This window comes from Sus scrofa, chromosome 13 (genome assembly GCF_054392235.1).
Source record: "Sus scrofa isolate SSC_HxYL_T2T_F1_AM1 chromosome 13, Sscrofa_HxYL_maternal_Yorkshire_Landrace_v2.0, whole genome shotgun sequence".
NCBI lineage: Eukaryota > Metazoa > Chordata > Mammalia > Artiodactyla > Suidae > Sus > Sus scrofa.
Genome location: NC_139395.1, coordinates 17,242,541 through 17,264,591, shown reverse-complemented (window position 1 = coordinate 17,264,591; position 22,051 = coordinate 17,242,541). Strand labels below are relative to the sequence as shown.

The 22,051-nt window shown below is 44.0% G+C and overlaps 2 protein-coding genes across 2 annotated transcripts in view; one reads left to right on the top strand and one right to left on the bottom strand.

The window, feature by feature from the left end:
• The window catches only part of SH3BP5 (SH3 domain binding protein 5), an 80,308-nt gene extending 70,838 nt beyond the window's left edge, over positions 1-9,470 (top strand). Inside the window, exons 5-9 of the mRNA XM_003132063.6 lie at positions 3,611-3,741; positions 4,922-4,964; positions 5,649-5,868; positions 7,452-7,712; positions 8,061-9,470. Of these exons, the coding sequence (XP_003132111.4) occupies positions 3,611-3,741; positions 4,922-4,964; positions 5,649-5,868; positions 7,452-7,712; positions 8,061-8,269 (864 nt within the window). The 3' untranslated portion in view covers positions 8,270-9,470. The remainder of the gene's footprint in view (positions 1-3,610; positions 3,742-4,921; positions 4,965-5,648; positions 5,869-7,451; positions 7,713-8,060) is intronic.
• Positions 9,471-11,291: 1,821 nt separating this feature from the next.
• Positions 11,292-22,051, bottom strand: part of CAPN7 (calpain 7) — a 51,182-nt gene continuing 40,422 nt past the window's right edge. Inside the window, 9 exon segments of the mRNA NM_001097443.1 lie at positions 11,292-11,494; positions 11,582-11,674; positions 14,100-14,230; positions 14,788-14,850; positions 16,098-16,243; positions 19,670-19,745; positions 20,325-20,460; positions 21,020-21,119; positions 21,248-21,392. Of these exon segments, the coding sequence (NP_001090912.1) occupies positions 11,350-11,494; positions 11,582-11,674; positions 14,100-14,230; positions 14,788-14,850; positions 16,098-16,243; positions 19,670-19,745; positions 20,325-20,460; positions 21,020-21,119; positions 21,248-21,392 (1,035 nt within the window). The 3' untranslated portion in view covers positions 11,292-11,349.

The window sequence follows — 22,051 nt, the reverse complement described above, 5'->3', positions numbered from 1 at the left end:
CTGAGGCATCTGCTTGTGACTTTCCCCTTGGGGGCCGGAAGTGGAGTCAGGGCGCTTCTCCAAGATTGGGAGTTGCATGTGGGGTCGGGGATTTGGGACAGGAGATGGTCACTGTGGCCTGGTAGGGGTGAGGCGGGGGACACTGCTGCCTCATTCTGCACTGGCAGTATTGCTAAAGGCTTGGAGCCTTCTGAGTGTTTAATTTTAGAATGCCTGTGCTGCGTTTTGCACACTAGGAGCCAAGAAAGCACGAGGGCCTGTGTGCAGCCAGCAAGAACCTTGCTTCTTGCTGGGGACGCTCTGTACCACAGGCCTCAAATCACAGCTTTCGTAGATCATCTATTTAAAATGTTTTCAGCTCCTTAAAGGGGAACCTTGCATGGAATCCTCTTGTAGTGAAACAAATCGCCACAATACGTGGTCTTCATTCATCTGTCTGACATGCCTGGGTTTTGAATGTTGAGAAAGGATACACCAGTAAATGCTTAAAGCTAAGACTTAAGACTAAAGAGTTACTGCTGGTAGTTCCCTTTGTGGTTCAGCAGTTAGCAAACCTGTCTAGCATCCACGAGGACTCGGGTTCTATCCCTGGCCTCACTCCGTGGGTTAAGGATCCAGCATTGCCCTGAGCTGTGGTGTAGGTCACAGACATGGCTCGGATCCCGTGTTGCTGTGGCTGTGGTGTAGGCCGGCAGCTGTAGCTTCAATTCGACCCCTAGCCTGGGAACTTCCATATGCCGTGAGTGCCACCCTCAAAGACACACACACACACACATAAGTGTCTCAGACATTAAAACCATTGTTTAAAGATGTGTGGTTTTTTTTTTTTTTTTTTTGTCTTTTTGCCATTTCTTGGGCCGCTCCCTCGGCATATGGAGGTTCCCAGGCTAGGGGTCGAATCGGAGCTGTAGCTGCTGGCCTACGCCAGAGCCACAGCAACGCGAGATCCAAGCCGAGTCTGCAACCTACACCACAGCTCACGGCAACGCCGGATCCTTAACCCGCTGAGCAAGGGCAGGGACCGAACCCGCAACCTCATGGTTCCTAGTCGGATTCGTTAACCACTGCGCCACGACGGGAACTCCTAAAGATGTGTATTTTAAAGAAGGTGAAGGTTTAATTCTGATAAATATAAAATGTTCCCCGGTGAGATTTTACTTAACTTATTAATTAAGAACAGAACTAAGATGTTGTAAATAGCTCTTGTAAAGGAGAATTTAAAAAACACACACACACACACACACACACACACACACACACACACTCATTCATACAGAAGGCTAGGAGTGCTGAAATGAATTTACAAACAGAGAGTTGGTCAATATTTACACAGTAGTCAATAATCAAATGCATCTCCACTGGACACGCTTTACCTTCATTTGTAAGGATAAGAATCATTTATCTTACTATCAATTTCCTACAACTTACAGGATGGCAAAATAACTCCAAGACAGTGAAAGCCAGAGATAACCTGAAGAGGGCATTAAATAGGACACCCTGTCATTTTTATGCTTGTATTAAAGTCTTTCAGAATTTTTCCTGACACTTCAACCCTTATTATAAGTGCATAAGTAGGAATTCCCATTGTGGCTTAGTGGTAACAAATCTGACTAGATGCACGTTCGATTCCTGGCCTTGTGCAGTAGGTTAAGGATCTGTTGTTGCCACGAGCTGTGGCATAGGCTCCTAGCCTGGGAACTTCCAGGGGCGGCCCTAAAAAATAAAAAAGACCAAAAAAAGTACATAAGTAAACTACTTATGGGCTGACTGTGGCTGTTACCTAGAGGGGGTGATAGAACGCTGGCCACCTCCTGGGTGGTGTCTTCCTGAAACTGTCCTGCTGGATAGTGGGCTGAGGATCCTCTGGGCTCCTCTCTGCTGCTCTTCAGATAAAATGAAGCATGGCCCTCTAGACCCACTTTGCTTCTTTTCCTCCAGTTTGTCTTGTAACACTTGGGTGAGTTTTAAATAGAAGATGAGAAGGAAGTTGAGAGCTGCTTACCTGGCCCACATGCATGCCTTTGAGCTGCTTGGTTTGGGGCCATGGAGAGCCCCCCTTTTTTGGCAGTGCCCACAGCATGTGGAAGTTCCTGGGCCAGGAATCAAACCCACGCCACAGCTGTGACCCAAGCCACAACAGTGACAACACCAGATCCTTAACCCAGTGAGCTACCAAGGAACTATTTATTTATTTCCTTGGAGAGCCCTTGATTACTGGCTTTTTAACTCATTTAAAAAGTATCCCTGGAGTTCCCTTTGTGGCTCGGTGGTAATGAACCTGACTAGTACCCATGAGGATGTGAGTTTGATCCCTGGCCTTGCTCAGCGGGCTTAAGGTTCTGGCGTTGCCATGAGCTGTGGCATAGGTTGCAGATGCAGCTCGGATCCCGCATTGCTGCGGCTGTGGTGTAGGCCAGCAGCTGCAGCTCCAATTTTACCCCTAGCCTGGGAACTTTCGTATGTCGCAGGTGCAGACCTAAAAAAAGAAAAAAAAAAAAATTCCCACCAGAACACTGATGCGTCTCCGGCTCATAAATTTTTGTGAACATCAAAACCTGTTCAGTTTGACCCTTCTGGATCTTGGATTCTTGTGTGCATACCAGCCAATTCAGGGTATTTGGGAAGGGGCCAAACAGCTGAGGTCACCCTTGCCTTGCTGTCCTGATGTGTGCGCATATGCTTGGTTTTGTAGGGCTCCTGGTTTTATAGGGTCTCTGTGGTCTGAGTTCCCGTTGCTGCCACCTGCCTGCCATGCCCCAGGGCAGGAGCAAGAGATGCCCATAATGACTGCTCGGAGGAAGTGGGCATGGACTGAATCAGAAAATATTTCCTGTGTTTCTCTGATCATTGTTTTCCCTTCTCTTTTTTTTCTGCTCAGCCAATTTGGCTATTTAACCTAACCTGACATGACTTTTCCTTTTCCAGAGTAGGTGAATAGGGAAAGTCATCCTATTTTCTTTGGGAGTTTGTTTGATCTTAGGCTGCCCACTAATTTCCATAACTAATTTGTTATTATTTAGTTTTTATATATTTAAATTTCAATTGAAGTGGAGTTTATTTACAATGAGTTAGTTTCTGGTGTACAACAAAGTGATTCAGTTAGACACATGCAAACATATATTCTTCTCCAGATTCTTTTTCTTTATAGGTTATTACAAGATATTGACTAAAGTTCCCTGTGCTATACACCAAGTCCTTGTTGGTTATCTAATTGACATATAGTAGTGTGTATCTGTTAATCCCATACCCCTAATTTTTTTTTCTTTTTCTTTCTTTCTTTTTTTTCTTTTTAGAGCCACTTCTGTGGCATATGGAGGTTCCCAGGTGAGAGGTTGAATCGGAACTACAGCTGCCGGCCTTTGCCAGAGCCACAGCAATGCCAGATCCGAGCTGCGTCTGCGATCTACACCACAGTCATGGCAACACTAGATCCTTAACCCGCTGAGCAAGGCCAGGGATCGAACCCTCAACCTCATGGTTCCTAGTCAGATTCCTTTCCACTGCGCCATGACGAGAACGCACCATACTCCTAATTTTTAAAAAATGACTTAATTAGCCAATGAGGGGCTGTTCTGGGTTTGGCCAGGCTGACCTCTGCTGTCATTTGAAGGTCATGGAGGCGGAGCAGACCAAGACGAGGAGTGAGCTGGTGCACAAGGAGACAGCGGCCAGGTACAACGCAGCCATGGGCCGCATGCGGCAGCTGGAGAAGAAACTCAAGAGAGCCATCAGCAAGTCCAAGTGAGCCTGGGCCGTGGGGTCCCTGGGCTGTGTGCTCATTCCTCTTTGCATCTTCTCAACCGTTTCTATACAGTGCACTTGGGCTGGCCCACCTGAGCCCCTTGCCCAGGCTTCCTCTGCCTCTCCCCCGCCCCCAAGTCCTCTGTAACCACCTCCCAGGGTGGGGCTGCTCCAGGTATGACCCACCTGGGAGGCACAGAAAAAGGAATTTCAAAAGCAAACTCTTAATTGGCTCATGGGCTGGGGCTGGGCTTTGGGAAACTCAGTTTGTGCCCTTAGCCTGCCCCTCAGTTTACCTGTCAGCAGGATGGGGTAAGCTGTATACATAATACACATCCTTCACAGACCAAAAGCTGGGGAAGTGGCGCAAAACTGGTTTCCATGGAGTTTTTCCTCCAGCTCCTGTGTATTTTTATATGATAGTGGTCTTAGGGACAGGCGCCTGCTTCACTCAAAATTGCGGGGCCTCCAAGCAGAGACAGGACCTAGGCCTCACAGCCAGAGACAGACCCCAGCTTCATGGAGGGGGAAGAGCTCAAGAATAGAGCACTGTCTACTCCTAAAGCTGCAACACCCAAGTTCCTGAAAAAAGCCAGCATCTTCCCGCTGACCTAGAACCCAGGGGACCAAGTAGAGTGTTGGCCTTTCTTGTCCTCTGTCTTGCCCATGACCTGGCTGGGTCTGCAATCCCTCCCATCCTGCACAGAGGCCCAGAGGCCAGCCTGAGCTCCGGTCCTTGCAATGGCCCCGGTGTGCTCAGCGAGGGAGTCCAGTCCTCTCTCTTCCCTGAGTGAGCTTGGCAGAGCTAGGTGTGCATTGAGGTGGCTCCTTCCCGGCCTATCTGCTGTTCATTCCTAGAAGAGGAGGTCAGGCCACCTTAGCTGCCGGGCATAGCCTCCCGAGGGGACAGTGAGCCAGGGTGTGGGGCCCTGGGGTATGTGTACACCTTTATGGGTTTCCCACATCTTGAGGTGGGCCTTCTGGCTCGGCCCTGGGTGAGCGTCTGTATCCATCAGGCCCAGGAACTGGGAGCAACCTCCTCATCTCATGGCTCGTCAAGCTGAGTAGAAGCTGGAGGATGACCCTGCCAGCTGAGCCACTGCCTCCCAGATAACCCAGGGGGTTGATTGGGGTCACTGTGTTATCGTGCTCTTACATGTTTTCTTCCTGTCTTCTACAGGCCTTATTTTGAACTCAAATCGAAGTACTACCTGCAACTTGAGGTATGTCTGGCCTTGGCTTTGTAGCGGATCAGAGTTTTTTGCACGCAATGCCCCCTTTCTGTAGTGGGCTTTCAGACAGCCTCACTGTTGCCGGGGGGGGAGTGAGGAGACATCCTGTAGGTGTCTGAAGGGTCTTGTTGCCTCCTCAGTGGTCTCTGACACTCTCTGAATCTGCATGCAGTCACTTTCCGTCTTGAGCTCGGTCCGTGGTTCCCAGTGCACCCCCAGCACCGGCAGCATCTGCACAGGAACTTGTGGGCCATGCATGTTCCAGACCCTCCCCAGACCCACTAAACAGAGGCTCTGCAGGTGGGGCCCAGCCTTCTGGGTTTTGGCACCCCCCCTTGCCCCCCCCAACCCAGGGGGGTTCTGATACAGCTCAGGTGTGAGAACCACAGCTCCTAGATCTGGTGGCTGGAATGTGGGACTTCTGTGGGTCCCTGACGCCCTGATGGGTTTATTCCCAGTAGTGGTTTCTGGGTGACCTACTTAAAGTTGTCACCAGGCTGGGAGCTGGTGGGTGGTGGCTGCTCTTGTATCTGATGGGAAGGGGTCTTGAGAGTGGAGTGATAGGCGCGCGTGTTTGAACCTGTCAGTCACTCAAGAGCATCCTGAGGCAGAGGGTGGGGGTGGGTGGATGGACCGGCAGCCTCGCTCACTGAGCCTCCTGCTCTCTCTGAGCAGCAGCTGAAGAAGACAGTGGATGAGCTGCAGGCCAAGCTGGCCCTGGCGAAGGGCGAGTACAAGACGGCCCTGAGGAACCTGGAGACCATCTCGGATGAGATCCATGAGCGGCGGCGCTCCAGTGCCATGGGGCCCCGCGGCCGTGGCGTCGGCGCTGAGGGGGGCAGCACAGCCACTGAGGACCTGTCAGGGGGCAAGCCCGAGCCCGATGCTGTTTCTGGTGAGTTGGGGGTGCATGTGGCCTGCTCCTGCTCTTCTCTCCCCCACCCCCTTCCCACCCTGTTTTGGGACACTAGTCACCAAGATGCTGCTGTGTATCTGCAGAATCAGGATTCTGTGGTCATGTTTGGAAAATGTCACACTCTCATCCCCAAGTAATATGAGGGCATTCCAGGCTCTGAGAAGTCCTGCAGGGATGAAGAGTTGTCTGGAATAGGGACTTTGGAATCCGATTTGATTCGAGTCCTGGCCTTTGCACCATGACTAGTACGTGATGCGGGCAAGCATGTAACTTCTATCTCTTTCTTCCCCAGTAAAGCAGGGCACATGATAGTCCCTGATGTCCACTGTGTAGAGCAGTGGTCAGGTTTAATTGAAGGAGTGCCAGCCCCCAATGGACAATGCATGTGGTGTCTGGCCACCCCTGGGAAACTGACTCAGAGAGTTGCTTCGGCTCCCCCTATGTCAATCCAGAACCCCCGCTCCCTCCCCCAGTGCCGCCTCCGGGACCTTTTTTTGCCCCTTCTGTGGAGTGATGGCTCTTGCCACCTTCCTCAGGTGGGCTTTAATTCAGCCAACAGATGTTCACGCGTCAGGCCCCAGGTAAAAGAAGGAATTATAATTTGAGCATCAGTGATGTGAGCACATTAGTGCTCACCATCTCGTAAACCTGTGAGGAGAGGAACATGAACCTGAGAGAGGTTCAGTAACTTGACTGAGGCTACAGAGCATATAGCGGAGAAAGGATTTGCTCTCAGATCTGAGCCCACTGTCTGTGCCCAGCATCACAGTCCTTCTCATGGGCGCCAGTCCTCCATGGGATGCCACAGGTCGTTTTTAAAGCTGAGGGAGGAGGACAAGGGCGTGGGATGGCATGTGGGCTGAGGAGTAAATAGTTTAAGGCCGAGGCAGCTTTTAAACCACCAGAATCTCTGGGCCTTGCTTATTCTGGTCCACAAAACGAGTAAGGCACAAGCTACAGAGCAACATAAAGGTATTGTGGGCTTGTTTTTGTTTTTGTTTTGTGGCAAATGGTGATCTCTGTGGGCTCTAAGCATGTCTTTTATGGGATCACAAGTTACTTGGAGGGAGACAGAGGTCCCAGCAGACATTCCGCACAGAGCTGTCTCGTCCAGCAGCTCCTGCTGCTCCCACAGAACGGAGGAAGATTCCTCAAGTCTGGCTGGCTTTGTTTAGGATGCATTGGGCAGGCCAGCCCTCTTCCTGTGCTCTTGGGGATCTATCTTGGGGACTGGGGTGAAGAAAAGCCCCGTATCTTTGGCTGAATTCACCTTCCATCATGAGGCAGGGTCTGGTGACGGTGACTTCCAAGGCAGGGGCTGTAAAGTGACGGGAAGGATACTGACCAGCCACGGGGCCCAGCGGCTTCTCTTCAGGGTGCTCCAGAGCCTGGCCACTCGAGTACAGGCGAGCCACGTCCCTTTCATCAGGTGCCCACAGTGGCCGGGTCCTGCAGTTCCCAGCCCCTGCCCAGCTCCTCCAGCAGTGGACACATCTGGAGGTGTGTAGGGGCCGGGCTGCTGTCCTTCAGACCTGTGTGACGACTGTCCCCTCTCATCCTAGTGGCCTCCGAGGCCTTCGAAGATGACAACTGCAGCACCTTCGTGTCTGAAGATGACTCGGAAACCCAGTCTGTGTCCAGCTTCAGCTCAGGACCCACAAGTCCGTCCGAGGTGCCTGACCGGTGCCCTGTGGCCGTGAGGCCGGGCAGCCTGGACCTGCCCAGCCCTGTGTCCCTGTCGGAGTTCGGGATGATGTTCCCGGTGCTGGGACCTCGCAGCGAGTGCAGTGGGGCCTCCTCTCCTGAGTGCGAGGTGGAGCGAGGTGAGTGCCCGTCCTGGATGCCGGGGTGCTGGGGACGTGCTGGGGTGGGGACAGAGATGGTTCCCAGCTCCGTGCCTGACCAGGATCAGCGTCCTTCTGCCTCTCATCACAATAGTCCTCTTGACAAGCACCTGCTAGAGAGGTCTGTTTCCCAGCTGTCACAGGGGTGTGACAGATTTCATCTCTAAAGATGAGGGATATACGGAGTTTCTCGAGAAACACAGGCAGTGAGACGTTAACGCGATGGAGGGGCTTCTGTGACAGGCTCGGTGGAGCAGCACTGGGAGAGTCTGGGTTGAGCCGGCTGACGGGCTTGGTACTCACGCCTTGATCTTTACGTTTCTACAGGAGACAGGGCAGAAGGGGCAGAAAATAAAACGAGTGACAAAGCCGGCAGTCATCGGGGTCTCGGCAGCAGCGGCGGTGACAACGGCAAGAGCCCGAGTGGCCCGTCCGAGGCCCGGGCCTTGGAGGACAGGATGCGGCAGCTGTCCCTGCAGGGCTCCAAGGGCAGAGACGAGGTCCTCGTGGACATGAGCATGGTGCAGGTCGGCTGATCCAGCCGTGGCTCTGGCCTAAGCACACAGCGATATTTATACACGAAACTGTACGGAGAGCGTTGTGCCAATAATCCTTTGATGTATGCCAAATCCTAGCATTTCCTCTAAACTGCACTAAGAACGTTTCAGTGACCTTGAGGGCAGAAGATGTTTCTTCTGGGTGACAGCTCTTGGGCTGGAGCGTTTTTCAGCGCAGAGGTGTCGTTGCAGGTGGGCTGTGAGCAGGCCCACAGCCTTTGTAGGACGTTCCTTGTCACCGTGTCATGGAAGCAATAACTGGTCCCTGGGAAAGACCCCGAGTCAGGAAAGGGGATGGGAAACCGAGCCCGGCCAGGGTCATCTGGGAAAATGACCTGTTTTCTCCTTTAGATCCCTTGGGATCTAAAGGAAAAAAATACATGAGACAAAACTCAACACCTTTTTGACCCAGTGAAAGCTTTCCAAAAAAAAAAAAAAAAAATCCGAGAACACAGTTCATGTTCATTATCTCTGATTTATGGAGGGGGATTTTAGAAGAGTATATTTGGTGGGACACCCATTAAAATCATTTTCTATATAAGCTTACCATGAGCTGCACTTTTTGGGGGTGGGAAAGGTGAATGCTGGTCTGGGGAGGGGGACAAGGGCAGCAGGGGCCTGTCACAGAAGGGGGTTCGTGGCTGTTGGGGAGAAGGTTCTGTAGCATAAACCTCATCCCATCAGCCAAGGGGACTTATTCTAAGAGAAGTTGCATGTGAGGAATGGTTGCCAGTGTTCTAGATCGACAAGGTGTTAATTTCTCCATAGGTTGTAACTTTAACAATAAATTATGATGCACTAGTATTTCTTAGAGGAAACTGTTCCTTCCAGCTAGGAAAGGGAGTAGGCATGTGTTGGCAAAGGCTGTTAAATAGAAGCAGTGGCGTCTGTTATGCTAATAGTATGTTATGTGACTGCTGTTCTTGTTTTCATGGTTACATGCATTTAGAGCTTTGTATTTCATTTGTCCTTTTCTGTTAAAACTTCGATTTTTAAAAGAAAAAAAAGCAACCCCATTCAAGTTGTCCATTAATTCTGTCAGCTTATATATCTGTCATTTGTAAATCTCTTCATACTATCGTGTTTTCTCCTTTTTTAATGATTGATACAGTATCCTAATTATGAGGTTATTTTGTACTTGTCTTAATACCTTGAGTGTAATAAAAATGGCTTAAGAAAATGTCTAACTTTCTTTGACTTCCATCAGAAATCCTGATGTTGCCTAAATCTTCTGTTCCTAGGCAACCTTCTTGCCATAATGAAGAGCATGGAATGCAATGGCCATTTGTTCTTTTATTCACTTAGGGTCCTGGATCCTAATAACTTAAGCCCTGATTACCAGGTTTGAACTAGAATTCCACTTCACTACTAAAGCCGAGTAATGCGGAGATGCACTGACAGGAAAGCAAAGATGAGGTGCTCAAGCTGGAGGCCTCTGAGTCTCCTAGGCCTCAGCCCTAGAGGCTGAGTAAGTGACTCCAATACACTTGGGCACTGGACTTTGAGAAGCTCCCCAGCTGATTCTACTCTTTCTGTACTGGTCCAGCCGAAATGAATCTTTCCCTTCCTCGTACGTTGTAGGCTCTACTTAGAGCTGTTACAAAAGTCAGCATTACATACAGTACAGTAAACTGTTTATATAAGTCTCCATTGGATTTTTGAGGGCAGGAGTTAGGTCTTAGTTTGCATTCTATATAAGATCTTTTGACACAAAAGGTTCAAGTCATAGTTATAATAAATATACTTATGCTTTAGACTTTTCTTTTGAAAAATCACAGAAAATCCACTAAAATATGCTAAAAGTGAAAGCACCAAAAATATTTACCAAAGTGAAATTTCATTAGTGCAACAATCTAACACCACCCTGAATGTAAAAGAAGCCTTTTTTTTTTCATGAACATGTGAATTTTCCTGCAGTAATAACTTCTCTTTAGATGGAATGTACCAAAGGAAGTCCTTTAATAATTTCTCTAGGTTAAACTATGCAATTTCCGTAAGTATAAACAAACATTTTATTTCAATGAAAGGTAATAGAAATACAAAATAAGGAGTTTTTAATAGAGATGATGAAAAACGCCACTGAAATCATTTTTAGATCTTTAAAATATTAAGCATCATTCTACTCTGATGAATTTTTATGTAAACAACTGGGAATTTACACATGACAGTATCTTGGCATTTTTTTTCCCAATGCAACCCACTCGCCATATATTAAATTCTCAATTGTATTTTCTTTCAAGTGCTGTTACCGTAAGAGCACTGAACTACAGAACTATTAAAGAAAGACTATAAAAACTTAATTGTAATGTCTTCAATGTCTCAGACTACTACTTTCATCAACCTGATAAGTAAAAACTGCACTGATGAATCACTTCAGTTCTCTCTACATGATTCAATGGGAGACAGGGCGCCAACTTCAACAACCTTTACTCTGAGCATGAACCTCTTCATGCTAAATTAGTATTTTTTCTTAAAGCTTTATTCCTCATAACCTCTGGGCAACAATAAACATTTAAAGTCATAAATAGTGCAGGATTAAAATCTTCTGGTTAAGAACACGGTTTGTTTGGCGACCAGATGCCCAGGGTGTACAGTAGAGCCACAACACAAGCAGGCTCACCTTTAAACATGCCCTGCCCGAAACACGAACATTGTGTAACTATCTCAGACTATAGTCCTGGCCTCCTGTTCCACTCAAATGAGCTACATCCCTCACTCTCCTCGTCTGGTCTCAGTTCCCTCTTCACAAGGGCATCTAGCTCAGTGCATGACTGAGTCTAATCTTTAATCGCCTCCATTTTTTTATACAATGTGGCCCTAAATGCAAGCCCACTCCATGTATACACAAAACCGCATAAATGATACTTCTAAGTGACTGCAGGTAACTGTGACTACACTCCGTTCTCACCAAACACCCTGATTTCAGCACCAGATTCCACAGGAACATTTTGAGAGATTTCATCCTGTTCTGACTGTTCAGTGTCCCAGAGGTGTGCGTCCTCATTTGAAGGATTGATGTTTGGCAAGTTTAAAATTCAGCAACTGCTCTGATTCCTTCATCACTGCAGTTGTGTTGTCTTGATGGGGATAACACTATTAAAGTCCAAGAAAAAGGGTCCTTCTTGTTTAGGTAAAAAAGTGCTGGGAATGATGTTGTAGATCCCAGCTGGGATGCTCTCCAGCTCCAGGTAGCAAAAGCCACACCTGTGTTCAGGGAAAATCAGAACAAGGTTTGTAGGAGGTGATGCCATGGAAAGTAAAGTATACATTAGATAAAAGTGCCAATCTTACCTGTAGTCACCACTAGATTTCCTCTGGAAGCCGTGAGGACCGGGGTCTCCCACCACAGAAACAGTTACAACTTCAAACCCAACACTGTATTGCCTAGATGTTACAAAGAACAGAATCACTGCCGTTTATTAGGTGGTCTCAAATACATATCCAGAATAACTATACCTAAGGTGCGGATGGACTATTCAATTAAGTATATGCTTCTGAAGCTTCAGTAGGAGGAAGCAGTACTCCGAGACACATGCATACTATTTTTACTCAATTAATTGCAGAAGACACCATTTATATTTTTAAACTGAAGCCATAAAGATTAATATTTTATTAAACTTACTTAGAAGAGACTATATTTTTATCATAGACTCCCACAGAAAAATGTTAAATTTAAATGATAGAATTCCAGACTAGGCAGAAAAAGTGGCACGGAAGAGAAAACCTGGAAATAAAATCTAAATTTATGGAAGTAAATAGCCTTTGATAGACCAGGCATTCCAAATCAGGGTAAGGATTATTTATGTGGATACCGATAAAGTGACAAAACTCAGAAAAACATTTGTTAAATTATATTTCACACCTAATATAGAATACATTCCATATGGATTTTAAAAATAGAAGGTAAAAAATAAACCCATAAAAGGACCAGAAGACAGACTGTGTGAACATTAATTTGATATTAGAGCAAGAGTTCCTGCCCACAGCAAAATAAACCAGAAGAAATAAATTTGATTACTTTAAAATGAAAATTTTTTCTATGTGAGAAAAAAAATCTGGGAAAAAGACCTAAAATATATGAAGGAGTTAATACCCTTGCATACATGCCCTTACTGATGCTTACAATTAAGAAAAACATGGAAGTTCCTACTGTGGCTCAGTGGGTTAAGAACCTGCCATGGCGTCTTTGAGCATATGGGTTCCATCCATGGCCTCGCTCAGTGGGTTAAGGATCCGGTGTTGCTGCAAGCTGCAGCATAGGTCACAGATGCGGCTTGGATCCTCAGCTGCCATGGATGTGGCGTAGGCCAGCAGCTGCAGCTCTGATTTGACTCCTAGCCTAGGAACTTTCATATCCCACAGGTGCGGCCCTAGAAAGAAAAAAAAAAAGAAAAAAAGAAAAGAAAAACACGACAATTCCAACAGAAAAGTGGGCAAAAGATATGAACAGGTGTATGAAAAGCAAAAAAACACATGTTGTTGATAAACATTTTTACATGATCAATCTACCTAGAAATTAAATACAAAAGGGTAATTAGGTACCTATCTCATCTATCAAGGTAGTAAAGTTTTTATTTATTTATTTTGGCCACACCTGTGGCATATGGAAGTTCCTGGGCCAGGGATCGAATCCGAGCCTCAGCTACAACCTATGCCACAGCTACGGCAATGCCAAATCCTTAACCCACTGTGCCACAGCAGAAACTCCTAAAGGTTTTTTAAATGTCTAGAAAAATAGCTTAGTTTTACTTAAAGGGTTAGTGGCTCCTTTCAAAATAGTCTGTACTTACAGGCAGGCAAAATTAAGGCTAGTTTTATTTAGAAGCTAGCAAGTACTTTTAAAATCTGTATTCCTTGTATTTTGTTTTTATGGCCACACCTATAGCTTCCTATATTTTTTAAACCTTCTACAATTGCGAAATATAATGCAATGCACATAAAACAAACACACAGCTTAGCAAATGATTTGTAAAGTGAACAAACACCTGAGTTACCACCTTGACCAACAAAACCCTTTCAGGGCCAAAGTCCCTCTGTGCTGTTCTGATCACAGCCCCTGTCTGGCAGAGCTCACCTGTCTGGTCGTCGCTTTCCTGCTCTGTCTGTAGTCTGACTACCTAAGTGTGCATGTAGTTTAGTTTTACCTGCTCAAAACTGCACGCCAGTGGGATCTCATATTCTGTGGTGCAGCTTCTGTCGCTCAGCATCATTCCTAAGACTGTCCTGTCATCTTGTGGGGAGCTGTAATTTATTTTCACTGCTACATCCACCTGTGTTATAATCTTAAATGCCACTGAGGAACATTTCACATTTTTGCCTCTTACAATTTACTGGCTGTTTGGATAATTTCTCTTATGATATACCTGTTCAAGTTTTTGTTTATTTTTGGTTTTCTTTTTTTAAAAACTGTAGACTTTTCTTCTTACTAGTGTAGGGTATTTACAAATCTTTCAATGTGTTGCTCATTCAGTCTTAAGAAATCTTTCCTGGTCCTGAAGTTAGTATCTCCTACATTACTAATCCACTTGCAGCTGATTTTTAGGTTTGATGCGAAGCAGGGATCTCATCACCTTTTTGGTATATGGATATTAATTATTTCAGCACCATTTACTGAATAGTGTTCTTTCCTCATTCCTCTGTAAGACCACCTTTCCCATAAATCGAAGGTCCACATGAGTGTGTGTGTGTGTGTGTGTGTGTGTGTCTGTGTATATATGTGTGTGTGTGTGGGTGTGTGTATTTCAAAACCCTATTTTGTTCCACTAAACTCATTTTAAATATAACATTAAGAAAGTTACTTATCACAGACCTTGGTCCTCTTAGTTCGATCAGCAGCGGCCCAGACTTTTCTATGTGGAATTGGTAAATGGGGTTATTTTTATGAGTCTCTTGGAAATTTCCACATCCTCCAGCACTCTGACCACTCCACTTTCCATTAATCTAATAAAACAAAGTTGTATTAACAACCTTCACATTCTTCAACTCCTTTGCACCTTAAAAAAAAAAAAAAAAAAAAAAAGCAGCAACTCTCCACTCGGGCTTCCCGACTGCCAGGCTTTATTTGCCACTGAGAGCATGTAACTCTCCATGTCAGCTCAGTTGCTTGGCTGCTCTCAGCCCTATCTCCATCTCTCAACCCTCCATCAAGTCTTCCCTGCCAAGAATCTCTGCCAAGTTCTCCCTCAAATTCTGTTACACACGTCCAGCCCACCCTGCAGAATCCACCTCAAACTCTGCTCACAAGGTCCATCCACATGGCCTCCCCCGCTGACCAAGATCTGCATTAATCTCTTTTCTCTAAATTTATTTTTTCCCCACAGAATTACTTAACAGTGCTCATGAGGGATCTTGTGTTCCAACCCAGACTAGAGACCACGTTTCCCTCGCACACCTGTCCCCAAATTGTTAAATGTGGGGAAAAAATGAGAAAAGGAGAAGAAGGAAAGGGAATTCTAAGAGTTCAATGTGGTTCTGACCCACAGAAGAAATGCTCTTACCTGTTTTGATACGGTGTATGGTGAAGGAATTTTTGAAAAAGTAAAGCTGCACGCTGAGTATACCTAGAATTAAAAAAAATTATGATGATGATAAAGTTTATACTTATAAAAATAACTAAAGTGATAAAAGAATGTTTTGGAAGGCTAAAAACTTAGTTGGCCTGTATAAAAGTCCTAATTCTATAGGCAGCCTGGGATCAGGGCAGGATTAAAGAACTGAGTTGGGCAGCTAGGGGTCTTGTCTTGACTTTCTCTGCTCACTCTGTGTGACTCAGGACACACCACAATCTCTCTAGGCCTTGGCTTCTGCATCTGCAGAACAAAGCATTCTTTATTCCCAATGCAGCTCCTCAATGTCCCCTCGTCACTAAAAAAAATCTGTTCAAATTGAGCTTCTTTACTGATCTATGGCAAACAAATCTATGCAGAACAAAATTACAGTGACCTTCCCAGATGAATGAGAGCAGTACGTTTAGAGGCAACTGATTTCCTTTCACTAAGTTTAAAGTCTTCTCTTTGAGCAGCAGGGGGCGGGGGGATGGCGGTGAGCCCACAGCATGTGGAAGTTCCCAGGCCAAGAAGCAAACCAGAGCCACAACAGTCACCCAAGCCACGGCAATGAACAATGCCAGGTTCCTAAACCACTGCACCAACCAGGGAACGCCCTCAAAGTCTTCTTTTTTAAAGCAAATAAAAGGACTATGTAGACGAAAGGAGTTTTTATTGCTTACTCTGTAAATCTATTAGTCCAACATACCTCGGGATTAATTATTACTCTGAAAACTAAAATGTTCATTCAAAATGTTATTCACAGGGGCTCTTGTTGTGGCGCAATGAAAACGAATCGGACTAGGAACCATGAGGTTGCGGGTCTGATCCCTGGCCTCACTCAGTGGGTTAAGGATCCAGCATTGCTGTGAGCTGTGGTGTAGGCCGCAGATGCGGCTCAGATCTGACATTGCTGTGGCTATGGCATAGGCTGGCAGCGGTAGCTCCGATTCGACCCCTTACCTGGGAACCTCCATATGCCTCAGGTGTGGTCCTAAAAAGGAAAAAAAAAAAAAAAAAAAACCCAAAAAAGCCCAAAATGTTATTCACAGAAAAACGTTACTGATCAAAAGCATTATTTTCTGCAAGAAGCATCATAATTTATTATTAAGCTGTTATACAGATATATAAAGATCACACTCAACAATATATAAAGATCAATTTTCAGAAATACACTTTTTCTGTAGATAATCCCATTTAGAAAGCAGAGCATGTTACGTACTTTCTATTATTGCTTTGTCATGATACATTGCTTTACTCACCCGGACTGTGTAATGGATTGTGTTCTGTTTTTCATACTGAGAAACCACTAATGTAAAGGTATGGGTCCCAGGTGTGGTTAGCTTTATCTTAGTCAAATAATGAGGGCTGTTAATTCGAATCCCATCAATGTATGGAGGTGGGTCAGCTGCAAATAAACAAGTAGGTTTACAGATGACGGGCCTTTAGTTTTAAAATCTAAGTTTGATGGTAGGAAAAATAATTCAATGGCTGGACATCCCTTTTCTACCTTGAAAATATAATGGTATAAAGAATTACAAGTTCAATTTAAAACTTAACAAAATTTAAAACTTTAAGTAGTTATAATAAGCAAAAAGCAATCTTTCGGAGTACATTCAGTGAGGTACAAGATAATCCCTGCTGTTTGCTCTATCTTGCATTTCTCTCTCCCAGGAGAGGACTATAAAATAGAGATTGGCTTTTTTTCTTTTGAGGAAAGTTTTAAGAAGATATAAAGAAGTATAACAACATATATCTACATTCCCTCCCACTCAGAATAAACACGGTTTGGTCATACTATCTTCTTTACAAAACAAAGTTCCTTTTAACCACCACCCTGAAGACTCAGGCCATTCCACTCTGAAGGGTCCAATGGGCATCTTTTCAGACTTACGCACACACATACACATGTACACACACCCCTAAAAACAATGGATAATGTTATTTCTGTGAACATATAACTAAAAAAATCAGATAGTATATATCTTGTTTTCCGTCTTTCATTTTCCACACGTTTTGAGATACATAGATATGGTTTATTCCTTTTAAAAGGATATGTGTGTGCAATATCATATGCCATCATGAATAGGACACATTTTATCTATACATCCCCATTGAGTCATGCAGACGATATGTTAATTCAGATTATTTCCAGTATGTTTCCATCACAGACAATGCTACCTGATACATTCTCTGACAGTCTCATGAATCAAGACAATGAAATCACTTCATGCATATCAATTAAGATACGTCATTTAGGATCAACGCTACATCACTCAGCCTATTTAGGAACACTTATAATGTGATTTGTAGGAAAACTAAACATTTTAGTATCTTAAATAGGCAGTAAGTCTCTCATGCTTTAGGTGGTGTGATCTGGTGTGAAGGGTTAAAAAAAATACAAACCAGGCATATCTGTGACCCTGAACAGATTCTGACCTATGTCTTAGTTTACTCTTCTGTCAGATGGAGAAAAATAAGCCCTGTCCAATTTACCTCAGAGTGCTGTGATGAAAATAAACTGTAAACCAGAAAGTACCCTGAAATGGCAAAGTCACAATGTATAAGAGATGAAGCACTGTTTTAATAAAAAATTCAAGTAAAAAGAGTAACAGGTTGTTTGAAATTCAAAAGCCATGCTACAAGGATACACACAGCATTTGTGCTTTTTTTGGTTGTATAATGACCAACGTGAAAAATGGAAAATTTGGCTAGTTTAACTGGATATTTGTCATCCTACATACCATGCCCATTCCAGAAAATCTCAAGATACCAGCTAGTAAGAAGCAGTGACTGCCCTCCACACAGCATAACTGGGGAGAAGGCCATCTTTTCCTATGATCGAGCAAGATGAAACCTGACAGAACCACTGGGACCCCAGCTCCCTCATCACTGCCCATTTCTCTGCACAGCCTTCTTTCAAGAACTGTGGGTGATGGCTTCGTCCATCCTCAAACCACTCATCCTGGGCTTCCGGCCCAGCCAGTGATGCTGCCAGGGTGCTAGTCCAACAGTCTCTTCTCTAACCTAGTCTCACTGGACCTCAGATACAGCAGTGTATGCAATTTTCACTCTTTTCCCCATGGAATGTTTTCCTCCCTCGGGTTACATGAAACCTTACGCTATGTGATCAGGTGTTCTGTTCAAATTCTTCTGAGATAAACTGTCCTCTGCTCAACCTAAGATGCCAGAGTCCAAGGGCCAGGCACTGGGTATTCATCAGTGTACCCAGGACTCTGTAGACGTGACTCGTGTACCTTACCCCGACTCCCCGACCTGTTTCTGCAGCTCTAACCTTTACCCCAGAACTAAAAGACCCAACTGTCTACATGGCTCCTTCACTTTGATGGGTAAAGAGCATCTCCAATTTAACAAAACCCAAAATTAACTTTTAGTTTTACTCCACAACAACTCCTGCTGCCTCCCCTGCTCCCACCAACACCTACTGTCTCAGTAAATGTTCTATTGCCTAAGGCAAAAAACCCCAAACAAAACCCAGGAATCATTCTTCATTCCTCTTTGCCTCGGTGTTAACCCAACAGTCCTGACAATCCTGACCCACATCTGTCAACTCTTCACCACCCTAAGTTTACACCACCATCATTTCTCACATACATTAAATACCTAATCGATTTCTCGGCTTCCATGGTTCGTCCCCTCCTATATATTCTACAAAGAATTTTGTTAAAAAAAAACAAAAAAAAAAAAACAGATCATGTCACTTACCCGATTAAGAGTCTTCAAAGATTTCCCACTGCATATAGAATAAAATCCAAACCCCTTCCTGTGGCTTTCGTGCCTTCATGTGCTCTCTGTCTGCATGCTTTCTGACCACTTCTGACACCACACCTCCCTAGGCCTGCTGGCCTTTCTCTGTTCCCAGAAAACACTATTTTTTCTTCATTTTAAGGTTGGACTTGCTGTTTCCTCTGCTTGTAATGATTTTACCTCTGTTTCTCTGTGAGACTGATGCCTGTTTGTCATTATCTTTTCTTGTCTTATCCTTTCTCAGAAGCTGTCCATGGCCATGCAACCGAAGTAGCCAAGCAGTCGCTAACATGTGATCCTATTTATTTCTTTACACACACGTATCACTCTCTGTTGTTTTTCTCATTATTTGTCTCTCGGACTAGAACATAAACTAACAGTTCCTATCATATAGTAAGTGATAAAAATTTTTTTATTATGAAAGCGAAACAGTATCAAAATGTTAACAAAATGTTAATGCCTGAGGAGTTCTGCAGAGGGAAAGATTTACTTTGCCTGGCAGGAAGGCTATCACAGGGGGAAAAAACCCAAGCTGGATCTTAACCAAGTTCATTACTCAGAATAGGGTAAAAGGAGTATGTGGGCGGAGGGCAGGGAGAAGAGAGGTTCTTGGCAGAAGAAACTGTGTGAAAAGGGGTGCAAGGGCAACAGGGTATGATGTGTCTAGGAGTGGGCAGTCCCGTGCCGAGGATACTGGGAAGAGATGGGGCATGAGATACAGGGGGTCAACAAGGCCAAGGCCAGAATATAACGAGCCTTAGACCCCACACTGAAGAGCCTAGATTCATTCAAGAGTCCATGGAGAACCACAGAATTTCTGACCAGAGAAAAAGGTTTTGATTTAAATTTTGGAAATAAAGCTCTGATAGCAATGCGCAAGGGTGTCGAAATCCCAAGTTCCTGAGGTCTCTAAAGCAAAAATGAATCAAAACAAAACACTAAGGTAGTTTCGATCAGTTTATCAGCAAATTTACTAATTTCTCCACTATATAAAGTTTGTCATTTTCAACTGCACCACACAAATAGAATTTCAATGTTTGTTTGAATGTCTATTTACTAAACATACCTGGGTAATAAACTTTTTTCCCATCAGTCTTGTATACGACCATTGTGATAAATTCTCGATTATTTGCAAAGTCATCCTGAAAGCACAAAGAACACAATGTGTTTAGGAAAATGGGCTCAAAAGTGTGTATGGAATGGGGAACAGGAGAGGAAGGAGATTACTTCAAATTTTAAGAGCATTTTTATTTAGTGCCATAAAAAATGTTTTTCTGAATTAAACTGTCATTTCAATAGATGACCACATTGAAATATACTAAAATTTAGAAGCAATATACTAAAAACAAAAACCTCTGCAACCATTAAAATTGTGGTTATCTTTTACAATACCAGGCCAATGAATCAACATTTTCAAACCTTCTTCAACATATTTTAATGTTAATATTCTTAAAACCTAAAGCACATATAATCAACACTAAAACCCTCACTGGAAAGCATAAACTCCCTCATATTTTTCTTCAGAGATGATTCTGGTATGAGAATTTTTATAATTACAAAATACCAATTTCCTTCAAGGAAAACATTCATTTATGAAAACACTATTTTCAAGCCATTTATATAAATGAAACAGGCTGATGACCAAGTTATTTATCTCGCTCACAAAGGTCTAGTAATATTTAAAAGAATTCCTATATGGGACAAAAGAAGGGTATCAGTACCTTGTCCGTTATGTGTCTACTAAGCAAAACCCAAACTGCAGCGCCGCCTTGTGGACACTGCACCTCCAACTTGTACTGGGGGTTGTTGGCCAGGCTATAGGCATCTTTCACAGGTCCTTGCTTAGCATCCCAAGTACTAAGAGACAAAATCAACAAAGACAGTAAGAATTAAATTTATCATAGCGCTAAAATGAAACACTACTTTAAAAAGTGTTGTGTTTCGGGAGTTCCTGTCATGGCTCAGTGGTTAAAGAACCGGACTAGGATCAATGAGGATGAGGGTTCAATCCCTGGCCTCGCTCAGTGGGTTAAGGATCCGGCATTGCTGTGAGCTGTAGTGTAGGTCACAGATGCGGATCAGATCTGGTGTTGCTGTGGCTGTGGTGTAGGCCAGTAGCTACAGCTCCAGTTAGACCCCTAGCCTGGTCTCCATATGCCGTGGGTGCAGCTCTAAAAAGACCAAAAAGACAAAAAAAAAAAAAGTGTTGTGTTTCAAATACAATCAGGTCATCAGGTTTTCTTTTTTAAAAAAACTTTAGCATAACCAAGAAGCATATAAAGGAAATAACTATTACATGATAGTAATCTGTAGGTATGATAGAAGATAGAACAGCAATCTTCCCAAATAATTTCATTTTAAATGAAAAAAAGAGAGACTATGATAAAGCATATTCTGAAATGTACAAAAAAGTTACCTGTGAATACATGTTGATTCTTTAAAAAGACCTGGATTCCAACTCAAATAAATCACATCATAATATTGGCAGAGATCATCCCATGAAATCCAAAATATTCCTAAAAATTAGATGTCTTTGTTAATGTAAAAAAATCTTAATGATAAATGATTTAAGTTAAAGTACATTTAATATTATGAAAGCACATTATTTAAAGATTAAATATTATTAAATGAAAAAGATATTTACCATTGTCTATTTTCTGAGCTGTTCGAGGATCAAAGTTTAAATATTTTTGCAATTCTGGGGTCCAGTTTTTTACATCATTTTCACTGTATCTTCCTTTCCAACGTAAATGACTCCAAGGATTTTTCAGTTGGATAAACCGCAGCCCCTGTTAAAAAACAAAAAACAAAAAACAGGAGATAACAAAGTTGCAACACAGTTCTATCATATTTTTATTAGAGCATTCTCCAGTAAGTATGCAATTATCAATTCTTTTCCCTCCAAATCTACCTGAAACTACTATTCCTTAACCAACGCTTCTCTGAGTCCTACATCTAATCAAAAACTGTAAATGGCTACCTACCCCTAGAGGAGTTGTGCTGTCCATATGATAGTCACAAATCATACGTGTTTTGATTTGGTTTTTTCTTTGGCTTTGCCCATGGCACATGGAAGTTGCCAGGTCAGGCATTGAACCTGTGCCAAAGCAGTGACAATGCTGAATCCTAAACCCACTAAGCCACCAGGGGACTCCTCACACATGGTTATTTAAATTAAAATTAAGTTTACAAATCAGTTCCTTGGTCACACTAGCCACATTTCAAGAGTTCAAGGACCAAGTATACTAGTAGCTAATGCATTGCACAACACAGACACAAAACATTCCATCATCGCAGAAGTTCTACTGGGCAGTGCTGCCTTAGGGCAGCAAGCATTTCCTGTTCTTCTAAAGCCACTCTACTTTGGCCTCACTATTTTCCTGTACTCATACCCCATGGATTTGGCTCTAATCTAGTCCTTCCTCTCACAAGCCCATAAATAATCCTT